This window comes from Cherax quadricarinatus, unplaced genomic scaffold (genome assembly GCF_038502225.1).
Source record: "Cherax quadricarinatus isolate ZL_2023a unplaced genomic scaffold, ASM3850222v1 Contig794, whole genome shotgun sequence".
NCBI lineage: Eukaryota > Metazoa > Arthropoda > Malacostraca > Decapoda > Parastacidae > Cherax > Cherax quadricarinatus.
In genome coordinates this window covers 35,301-47,500 of record NW_027195820.1, presented here as the reverse complement: position 1 = coordinate 47,500, position 12,200 = coordinate 35,301, and the positions used below count along the sequence as shown (strand labels likewise).

The 12,200-nt window shown below is 45.6% G+C and overlaps 1 protein-coding gene across 1 annotated transcript in view; it reads right to left on the bottom strand.

Moving 5' to 3' along the window:
* LOC138851500 (sodium-dependent dopamine transporter-like) overlaps positions 1-7,245 on the bottom strand; it is a gene marked incomplete at its 5' end in the record, with an annotated part of 36,025 nt that extends 28,780 nt beyond the window's left edge. Inside the window, one exon of the mRNA XM_070080694.1 lies at positions 7,111-7,245. Coding sequence (XP_069936795.1) covers positions 7,111-7,245 — 135 coding nt within the window. The remainder of the gene's footprint in view (positions 1-7,110) is intronic.
* Positions 7,246-12,200: the final 4,955 nt, after the last annotated feature.

Below are 12,200 nucleotides of genomic sequence, written 5' to 3'. Positions count from 1 at the left end.
CGTATCTACCACATGCTAGTTCCACCATGGTTGTAGTGTGGCTGTCAGCTCACAAGTGACGTATCTACCACATGCTAGTTCCACCATGGTTGTAGTGTGGCTGTCAGCTCACAAGTGACGTATCTTCCACATGCTAGTTCCGCCATGGTTGTAGTGTGGCTGTCAGCTCACAAGTGACGTATCTTCCAAATGCTAGTTCCACCATGGTTGTAGTGTGGCTGTCAGCTCACAAGTGACGTATCTTCCACATGCTAGTTCCACCATGGTTGTAGTGTGGCTGTCAGCTCACAAGTGACGTATCTTCCACATGCTAGTTCCGCCATGGTTGCAGTGTGGCTGTCAGCTCACAAGTGACGTATCTTCCACATGCTAGTTTCACCATGGTTGTAGTGTGACTGTCAGCTCACAAGTGACGTATCTACCACATGCTAGTTCCACCATGGTTGTAGTGTGGCTGTCAGCTCACAAGTGACGTATCTACCACATGCTAGTTCCACCATGGTTGTAGTGTGGCTGTCATCTCACAAGTGACGTATCTTCCACATGCTAGTTCCACCATGGTTGTAGTGTGGCTGTCAGCTCACAAGTGACGTATCTTCCACAAGCTAGTTCCACCATGGTTGTAGTGTGGCTGTCAGCTCACAAGTGACGTATCTTCCACATGCTAGTTCCACCATGGTTGTAGTGTGACTGTCAGCTCACAAGTGACGTATCTACCACATGCTAGTTCCACCATGGTTGTAGTGTGGCTGTCAGCTCACAAGTGACGTATCTACCACATGCTAGTTCCACCATGGTTGTAGTGTGGCTGTCAGCTCATAAGTGACGTATCTTCCACATGCTAGTTCCACCATGGTTGTAGTGTGACTGTCAGCTCACAAGTGACGTATCTACCACATGCTAGTTCCACCATGGTTGTAGTGTGGCTGTCAGCTCACAAGTGACGTATCTTCCACATGCTAGTTCCACCATGGTTGTAGTGTGGCTGTCAGCTCACAAGTGACGTATCTTCCACAAGCTAGTTCCACCATGGTTGTAGTGTGGCTGTCAGCTCACAAGTGACGTATCTACCACATGCTAGTTCCACCATGGTTGTAGTGTGGCTGTCAGCTCACAAGTGACGTATCTTCCACATGCTAGTTCCACCATGGTTGTAGTGTGGCTGTCAGCTCACAAGCGACGTATCTACCACATGCTAGTTCCACCATGGTTGTAGTGTGGCTGTCAGATCACAAGTGACGTATCTTCCACATGCTAGTTCCACCATGGTTGTAGTGTGGCTGTCAGCTCACAAGTGACGTATCTTCCACAAGCTAGTTCCACCATGGTTGTAGTGTGGCTGTCAGCTCACAAGTGACGTATCTTCCACATGCTAGTTCCACCATGGTTGTAGCGTGGTTGTCAGCTCACAAGTGACGTATCTTCCACATGCTAGTTCCACCATGGTTGTAGTGTGGCTGTCAGCTCACAAGCGACGTATCTACCACATGCTAGTTCCACCATGGCTGTTGTGTGGCTGGCAGCTCACAAGTGACGTATCTTCCACATGCTAGTTCCACCATAGTTGTAGTGTGGCTGTCAGCTCACAAGTGACGTATCTACCACATGCTAGTTCCACCATGGTTGTAGTGTGGCTGTCAGCTCACAAGTGATGTATCTACCACATGCTAGTTCCACCATGGTTGTAGTGTGGCTGTCAGCTCACAAGTGACGTATCTACCACATGCTAGTTCCACCATGGTTGTAGTGTGGCTGTCAGCTCACAAGTGACGTATCTACCACATGCTAGTTCCACCATGGTTGTAGTGTGGCTGTCAGCTCACAAGTGATGTATCTACCACATGCTAGTTCCAGCATGGTTGTTGTGTGGCTGTCAGCTCACAAGTGACGTATCTTTCACATGCTAGTTCCAGCATGGTTGTAGTGTGGCTGTCAGCTCACAAGTGACGTATCTTCCACATGCTAGTTCCACCATGGTTGTAGTGTGGCTGTCAGCTCACAAGTGACGTATCTTCCACATGCTAGTTCCACCATGGTTGTAGTGTGGCTGTCAGCTCACAAGTGACGTATCTTCCACAAGCTAGTTCCACCATGGTTGTAGTGTGGCTGTCAGCTCACAAGTGACGTATCTACCACATGCTAGTTCCACCATGGTTGTAGTGTGGCTGTCAGCTCACAAGTGACGTATCTACCACATGCTAGTTCCACCATGGTTGTAGTGTGGCTGTCAGCTCACAAGTGACGTATCTACCACATGCTAGTTCCACCATGGTTGTAGTGTGACTGTCAGCTCACAAGTGACGTATCTACCACATGCTAGTTCCACCATGGTTGTAGTGTGGCTGTCAGCTCACAAGTGACGTATCTTCCACATGCTAGTTCCACCATGGTTGTAGTGTGGCTGTCAGCTCACAAGTGACGTATCTTCCACATGCTAGTTCCACCATGGTTGTAGTGTGGCTGTCAGCTCACAAGTGACGTATCTTCCACATGCTAGTTCCACCATGGTTGTAGTGTGGCTGTCAGCTCACAAGTGACGTATCTACCACATGCTAGTTCCACCATGGTTGTAGTGTGGCTGTCAGCTCACAAGTGACGTATCTACCACATGCTAGTTCCACCATGGTTGTAGTGTGGCTGTCAGCTCACAAGTGACGTATCTACCACATGCTAGTTCCACCATGGTTGTAGTGTGGCTGTCAGCTCACAAGTGACGTATCTACCACATGCTAGTTCCACCATGGTTGTAGTGTGGCTGTCAGCTCACAAGTGATGTATCTACCACATGCTAGTTCCAGCATGGTTGTTGTGTGGCTGTCAGCTCACAAGTGACGTATCTTTCTCATGCTAGTTCCAGCATGGTTGTAGTGTGGCTGTCAGCTCACAAGTGACGTATCTTCCACATGCTAGTTCCACCATGGTTGTAGTGTGGCTGTCATCTCACAAGTGACGTATATTCCACAAGCTAGTTTCACCATGGTTGTAGTGTGGCTGTCAGCTCACAAGTGACGTATCTACCACATGCTAGTTCCACCATGGTTGTAGTATGGCTGTCAGCTCACAAGTGACGTATCTACCACATGCTAGTTCCACCATGGTTGTAGTGTGGCTGTCAGCTCACAAGTGACGTATCTACCACATGATAGTTCCACCATGGTTGTAGTGTGGCTGTCAGCTCACAAGTGACGTATCTTCCACATGCTAGTTCCAGCATAGCTCACAAGTGACGTATCCACTAGTTCATGTCAGCTCACAAGTGACGTATCTTCCACATGTTGTAGTGTGGCTGTCAGCTCACAAGTGACGTATCTTCCACATGCTAGTTCCACCATGGTTGTAGTGTGGCTGTCAGCTCACAAGTGACGTATCTACCACATGCTAGTTCCACCATGGTTGTAGTGTGGCTGTCAGCTCACAAGTGACGTATCTTCCACATGCTAGTTCCACCATGGTTGTAGTGTGGCTGTCAGCTCACAAGTGATGTATCTACCACATGATAGTGGTTGTTGTGTGGCTGTCACCACAAGTGGTTGTAGTTCCAGCATGGCTGTCAGCTCACAAGTGACGTATCATCCACATGCTAGTTCCACCATGGTTGTAGTGTGGCTGTCATCTCACAAGTGACGTATCTACCACAAGCTAGTTCCACCATGGTTGTAGTGTGGCTGTCAGCTCACAAGTGACGTATCTACCACATGCTAGTTCCAGCATGGTTGTAGTGTGGCTGTCAGCTCACAAGTGACGTATCTACCACATGCTAGTTCCAGCATGGTTGTAGTGTGGCTGTCAGCTCACAAGTGACGTATCTTCCACAAGCTAGTTCCACCATGGTTGTAGTGTGGCTGTCAGCTCACAAGTGACGTATCTACCACATGCTAGTTCCACCATGGTTGTAGTGTGGCTGTCAGCTCACAAGTGACGTATCTACCACATGCTAGTTCCACCATGGTTGTAGTGTGGCTGTCAGCTCACAAGTGACGTATCTTCCACATGCTAGTTCCAGCATGGTTGTAGTGTGGCTGTCAGCTCACAAGTGACGTATCTACCACATGCTAGTTCCACCATGGTTGTAGTGTGGCTGTCAGCTCACAAGTGACGTATCTTCCACATGCTAGTTCCACCATGGTTGTAGTGTGGCTGTCAGCTCACAAGTGACGTATCTTCCACATGCTAGTTCCACCATGGTTGTAGTGTGGCTGTCAGCTCACAAGTGACGTATCTTCCACCATGGTTGGGGAGTCTCAGCACGTAAGGAATAAACGAATCAAGATGTGAACTTTAATCCTTATAACGTGATAAAGCTTTTAATTTCTCGCTACTAGTACCACAGATAACAAATATATATAATGTAAGACCTGCATATATCCTTAATAACACTGTGTAGCATCCTGTAACGTCCATAATATAACAACAGCATTATAACTAAATATAGTTTAACAAGGGTTATTAACGCAGTATTTAACTGTTTATAAATTTAATAACTTCACATGAAACTGAAAGAGAACGGAACACAACTTCACATGATTGAGAGAGAGAGAGAGAGAGAGAGAGAGAGAGAGAGAGACAGACAGACAGACAGACAGAGAGAGAGAGAGAGAGAGAGAGAGAGAGAGAGAGAGAGAGAGAGAGAGAGAGAGAGACAGAGAGAGAGAGAGAGAGACAGAGAGAGAGAAAGAGAGACAAAGAGAGAGACAGAGAGAGAGCATGAATGAATGAAATAAATATGCACTGACTTATCCTTAGCTTCTGAGAGCTTCTCATATATGCTGATCAATAGGTCACGATCGTTCAGGGTCATTCCTGAGGAATCTTACTGGATTCAAAGTACTCTTCTTCCTCTTCGCCCCTCCACTGTCTCCCTCCCTTCCTATTCCCACTTCCCTTCTTCCTCCTTTCCTTCCTCCCTTCCTCTTGATAAAGAGGGGCTTTCCGTCGTGTTATTTTTCCATTTCTTTCTTGGTAGGAAGGGTCGAGGCTGAGAGGCGATCACCACCATCCTCCCTCACCTCATTTGAATACCCAGCCAGGTTATCAGCACCACACACACACATACACTTACACACGAGAAGAGACGGGGCCAGGAGCTATGACACGACCCCCTGCAACCACACATATACGTGAATCCACATACACAATCGCATCACACACATAAACACACACAAAATAAGCCAAGTGTTTATCAACAAGCGCCTTTGACAACTAGTAACTACACACAACCGCACCACGTAAGACCCCAAGTGTCTATCAACAAGTGCCTATGTCAACTAGTAATTACTATTACTATTACTACTACTACTACTACTACCACCACTACTACTACTACTAATGCTAAGTAGAAGGAGACAAGTGCAACTAATGTGACATTTTATTGTGCCAACGTTTCGCTCTCCAGGAGCTTCGTCACATTAGTCTGTGTCCTTTTACTTAACATATTGTCGGTAATTCTACCAACGTTAATACTACTACTACTACTATTACTACTACTACTACAGCCACAGAATGCCCAGCAGAAACGAAAGATGTTATCAAGTACCAACAAATATATTAAATAAGAACGTCTCGATAGTGGCATCTTTATGAATACAATACAAAGAGGTGAGAAAGAACAAGGTATATACTGTATACTGCAGAGGTGATGTCAGAAGCAGAGCGGCGGGGCCACCTCTGGTCTATACGTCCAGCAGACAAGGGATACCTGAGTTATAATGTGTCTTGAATGCAGATGAAGTCACCAAGAAAATCTGAGCTCTTTTAGTGGAGAGGACTAAGGAAGAGAGGGTTATGACACTCAAAAATTTTAGAAGAATTCTGAAGACAGATGAGAGATTGGGATGTTAGGAAGTAATGCTTTAGTCTCGTGGTAGTTAAAGAGTGGCACGAAATAGACGGGAAAGAGGCTGTGACGAATGCAATATACAGTTTCCACAGTGCGATAAGGACTAAGAGGTTGATGGATTTGTTTACGTTCCTCTTCCCCTTTTTATTGCAGTTCTCCTCTCGTCCTACTCCTTTGCTGTTCCTTCCTTCTTGTCACCGTTACTTAACGTTTTTATCCTTGGTCACCCTCCTCTGCCGTTTTTCTACGTTGGTCCACTACTGTTGTCCGAGGCTGTTACCAGCGCCCTGGAAGAATGTAAATATAACGATTTCCTAGACTCCTACTGTCTCTCTTTCCACTTCTTTCCTTTCTCCCTTCTTCGTATTCTTTTTTCTCCTCTCTCTCCTGGTCCTCTTCATTCCTTTTCTTCTCCTCCACCTCCTCCTCCTCCCCCTTCCTCCTCTTCCTTTTCCTCAGGCGTTCACATGGTAATAGGACTTCCTAGACTTCCTTAACACCGTCACCATCCTGCTTAGGAATGCGTAGGATTTCATTCCATTCTCTTTCTCCTACGTTCTCCTCTTTCATTGTCCTCCTCCTTCATTCTCGACCTCCTTTCTCTCTCTCTCTCTCTCTCTCTCTCTCTCTCTCTCTCTCTCTCTCTCTCTCTCTCTCTCTCTCTCTCTCTCTCTCTCTCTCTCTCTCTCTCTCTCTCTCTCTCTCTCTCTCTCTCTCTCTCTCTCTCTCTCTCTCTCTCGCTGCATTGTTTAGCAAACGACAGCACTTCCTTCCTCAATATGCTTGTTGGAGAAAACACTATTATCTGCAAAGAAATCTTGAACTCTCTGAAATTACTCTAAAATGCTTCTCTAAAATCATTCACCTTTATTTAAGCATATTTAAGCACTCTCACCTCTTTATAACCACTCTCCACTCTTTAAAACTAATCTCCACTCTCTGAAACCACCCACTGCTCTCTGAAACCACTCTACGCTCTCGAAAACGACTTTCTAATTTATAAAAACCCACCCTCCACTCTTTGAAACCATTCTCCACTCTTTGAAACTGTTTTCCCCTCTCTTGAACCACTCCACACTCCTCGACAGTCTCTTGAGCATCAACTCGAATGCTTTAAGTTAGATAAGATTCATTAGGAAACAGAACAAAAGTTTTCTGGTACGGGTCTTAGTCATATGATGACCCTACCAACTGAAGCTATTGGTTATCAGACTGAGGTCTTCCTCCTGGCTTACCCAGATACCTCTAATATTTTGCTTGCTGAAGAAACTCACCCTTGAAGAGAGGTACAAGGCGTCCCCAGCATGTGATGGCTCCTTTGCGGTTGTACTGACCCAGGGCCAGCTCCATGAAGAAAAGGGGGATTCCTCCCAACACCAGCATCACGCAGTAGGGCACCAGGAAGGCTCCTGCAGGAGAAAACAGGTGAAAAACATCAAAGGTCTGTATTATGGAAAGATGAACAGGTGGATGAGGGGGAGGGAGCGAAATCTCACGTCAGATACCTACTGGGGGATATTAGGGGGGTATGAAATATATATATATATATACACATATATAATATATATATACACATATATAATATATATATACACATATATAATATATATATACACATATATAATTTTTTTTTTTTTTTTTCAACAAGTCGGTCGTCTCCCACCGAGGCAGGGTGACCCAAAAAAAAAGAAAGAAAATCCCCAAAAAGAAAATACTTTCATCATCATTCAACACTTTCACCACACTCACACATTATCACTGCTTTTGCAGAGGTGCTCAGAATATAACAGTTTAGAAGCATATACGTATAAAGATACACAACATATCCCTCCAAACTGCCAATATCCCAAACCCCTCCTTTAAAGTGCAGGCATTGTACTTCCCATTTCCAGGACTCAAGTCCGACTATATGAAAATAACCGGTTTCCCTGAATCCCTTCACTAAATATTACCCTGCTCACACTCCAACAGATCGTCAGGTCCCAAGTATCATTCGTCTCCATTCACTCCTATCTAACACGCTCATGCACGCTTGCTGGAAGTCCAAGCCCCTCACCCACAAAACCTCCTTTACCCCCTCTTTCCAACCCTTTCGAGGACGACCCCTACCCCTCTTTCCTTCCCCTATAGATTTATATGCTTTCCATGTCATTCTACTTTGATCCATTCTCTCTAAATGACCAAACCACCTCAACAACCCCTCTTCTGCCCTCTGACTAATGCTTTTATTAACTCCACACCTTCTCCTAATTTCCACACTCCGAATTTTCTGCATAATATTTACACCACACATTGCCCTTAGACAGGACATCTCCACTGCCTCCAACCGTCTCCTCGCTGCTGCATTTACCACCCAAGCTTCACATCCATATAAGAGTGTTGGTACTACTATACTTTCATACATTCCCTTCTTTGCCTCCATAGATAACGTTTTTTGACTCCACATATACCTCAACGCACCACTCACCTTTTTTCCCTCATCAATTCTATGATTAACCTCATCCTTCATAAATCCATCCGCCGACACGTCAACTCCCAAGTATCTGAAAACATTCACTTCTTCCATACTCCTCCTCCCCAATTTGATATCCAATTTTTCTTTATCTAAATCATTTGATACCCTCATCACCTTACTCTTTTCTATGTTCACTTTCAACTTTCTACCTTTACACACATTCTCAAACTCATCCACTAACCTTTGCAATTTTTCTTTAGAATCTCCCATAAGCACAGTATCATCAGCAAAAAGTAACTGTGTCAATTCCCATTTTGAATTTGATTCCCCATAATTTAATCCCACCCCTCTCCCGAACACCCTAGCATTTACTTCTTTTACAACCCCATCTATAAATATATTAAACAACCATGGTGACATTACACATCCCTGTCTACTTTTACCGGGAAGTATTCTCCCTCTCTTCTACACACCCTAACCTGAGCCTCACTATCCTCATAAAAGCTCTTTACAGCATTTAGTAACTTACCACCTATTCCATATACTTGCAACATCTGCCACATTGCTCCTCTATCCACTCTATCATATGCCTTTTCTAAATCCATAAATGCAATAAAAACTTCCCTACCTTTATCTAAATACTGTTCACATATATGCTTCAATGTAAACACTTGATCTACACATCCCCTACCCACTCTGAAACCTCCTTGTTCGTCCGCAATTCTACATTCTGTCTTACCTCTAATTCTTTCAATTATGTGTGTGTGTGTGTGTGTGTGTGTGTGTGTGTGTGTGTGTGTGTGTGTGTGTGTGTGTGTGTGTGTGTACTCACCTAGTTGTACTCACCTAGTTGAGGTTGCGGGGGTCGAGTCCGAGCTCCTGGCCCCGCCTCTTCACTGATCGCTACTAGGTCACTCTCCCTGAGCCGTGAGCTTTATCATACCTCTGCTTAAAGCTATGTATGGATCCTGCCTCCACTACATCGCTTCCCAAACTATTCCACTTACTGACTACTCTGTGGCTGAAGAAATACTTCCTAACATCCCTGTGATTCATCTGTGTCTTCAGCTTCCAACTGTGTCCCCTTGTTACTGTGTCCAATCTCTGGAACATCCTGTCTTTGTCCACCTTGTCAATTCCTCTCAGTATTTTGTATGTCGTTATCATGTCCCCCCTATCTCTCCTGTCCTCCAGTGTCGTCAGGTTGATTTCCCTTAACCTCTCCTCGTAGGACATACCTCTTAGCTCTGGGACTAGTCTTGTTGCAAACCTTTGCACTTTCTCTAGTTTCTTTACGTGCTTGGCTAGGTGTGGGTTCCAAACTGGTGCCGCATACTCCAATATGGGCCTAACGTATACGGTGTACAGGGTCCTGAACGATTCCTTATTAAGATGTCGGAATGCTGTTCTGAGGTTTGCTAGGCGCCCATATGCTGCAGCAGTTATTTGGTTGATGTGCGCTTCAGGAGATGTGCCTGGTGTTATACTCACCCCAAGATCTTTTTCCTTGAGTGAGGTTTGTAGTCTCTGACCCCCTAGACTGTACTCCGTCTGCGGCCTTCTTTGCCCTTCCCCAATCTTCATGACTTTGCACTTGGTGGGATTGAACTCCAGGAGCCAATTGCTGGACCAGGTCTGCAGCCTGTCCAGATCCCTTTGTAGTTCTGCCTGGTCTTCGATCGAGTGTATTCTTCTCATCAACTTCACGTCATCTGCAAACAGGGACACCTCAGAGTCTATTCCTTCCGTCATGTCGTTCACAAATACCAGAAACAGCACTGGTCCTAGGACTGACCCCTGCGGGACCCCGCTGGTCACAGGTGCCCACTCTGACACCTCGCCACGTACCATGACTCGCTGCTGTCTTCCTGACAAGTATTCCCTGATCCATTGTAGTGCCTTCCCTGTTATCCCTGCTTGGTCCTCCAGTTTTTGCACCAATCTCTTGTGTGGAACTGTGTCAAACGCCTTCTTGCAGTCCAAGAAAATGCAATCCACCCACCCCTCTCTCTCTTGTCTTACTGCTGTCACCATGTCATAGAACTCCAGTAGGTTTGTGACACAGGATTTCCCGTCCCTGAAACCATGCTGGCTGCTGTTGATGAGATCATTCCTTTCTAGGTGTTCCACCACTCTTCTCCTGATAATCTTCTCCATGATTTTGCATACTATACATGTCAGTGACACTGGTCTGTAGTTTAATGCTTCATGTCTGTCTCCTTTTTTAAAGATTGGGACTACATTTGCTGTCTTCCATGCCTCAGGCAATCTCCCTGTTTCGATAGATGTATTGAATATTGTTGTTAGGGGTACACATAGCGCCTCTGCTCCCTCTCTCAATACCCATGGGGAGATGTTATCTGGCCCCATTGCCTTTGAGGTATCTAGCTCACTCAGAAGCCTCTTCACTTCTTCCTCGGTTGTGTGCACTGTGTCCAGCACTTGGTGGTGTGCCCCACCTCTCCGTCTTTCTGGAGTCCCTTCTGTCTCCTCTGTGAACACTTCTTTGAATCTCTTGTTGAGTTCTTCACATACTTCACGGTCATTTCCTGTTGTCTCTCCTCCTTCCTTCCTTAGCCTGATTACCTGGTCCTTGACTGTTGTTTTCCTCCTGATGTGGCTGTACAACAGTTTCGGGTCAGATTTGGCTTTCGCTGCTATGTCATTTTCATATTGTCTTTGGGCCTCCCTTCTTATCTGTGCATATTCGTTTCTGGCTCTACGACTGTTCTCCTTATTCTCCTGGGTCCTTTGCCTTCTATATTTCTTCCATTCCCTAGCACACTTGGTTTTTGCCTCCCTGCACCTTTGGGTAAACCATGGGCTCATCCTGGCTTTTTCATTACTCCTGTTACCCTTGGGTACAAACCTCTCCTCAGCCTCCTTGCATTTTGTTGCTACATATTCCATCATCTCATTAACTGGCTTCCCTGCCAGTTCTAAGTCCAGCAAGTGTGTGTGTGTGTGTGTGTGTGTGTGTGTGTGTGTCCACCCCCGTGTTGGATGTGCGTCCTAACGGCTCCGTAGTCAATAATAATAATAATAATAATAATAATAATAATAATAATAATAATAATAATAATAATAATAATAATAATAATAATCTTTATTTCTACAAGTACATGTACAAGGTATACAGGTGTAGTTGACATCAATGATATACTACTATATAGAAAGCCGCTTGTTATGCTGAGCATTTCCCGCAAATTAGGTCAGTTTTGTCCCCAGGATGCGACCCACACCAGTCGGCTAACACCCAGGTACCTATTTTACTAGTGAGTGAGAATGGACAACAGGTGTCTTATGGAAACACGTCCTAATTTTTCCAACTGTACGGGGCTTCGATCTGATCCCGGATCTCTCATTGTGTGAGCTGAATGCACTACCAGTCGAGTTACGTGACACCCCAAAATCCTGGGCTTCCTCTTTGTACGGAGGGATTTAACTACTGGGAACGCTTGGAAGCACTTGACTTGTACTCATTGGAATGCAGGAGGGAGAGATATATCATAATCTACACTTGGAAAATCCTGGAAGGAATGGTCCCAAATCTGCACACAGAAATTACTCCCTACGAAAGTAAAAGACTGGGCAGGCGATGCAAAATGCTCCCAATTAAAAGTAGGGGCGCCATTGGTACACTAAGGGAAAACACCATAAGTGTCTGGGGCTCAAGACTGTTAAACAGAATCCCATCAAGCATTAGGGGAATTACCAATAAACCCCTGGCTGCCTTCAAAAGAGAGCTGGACAGATAGTGCCGGATCAGCCGGGCTGTGGCTCGTACGTTGGACTGTGTGCAGCCAGCAGTAACAGCCTGGCTGATCAGGCCCTGATCCACCGGGAGGCCTGGTCATGGACCGGGCCGCGGGGGCGTTGATCCCCGGAATAACCTCCAGGTAAGCAGGG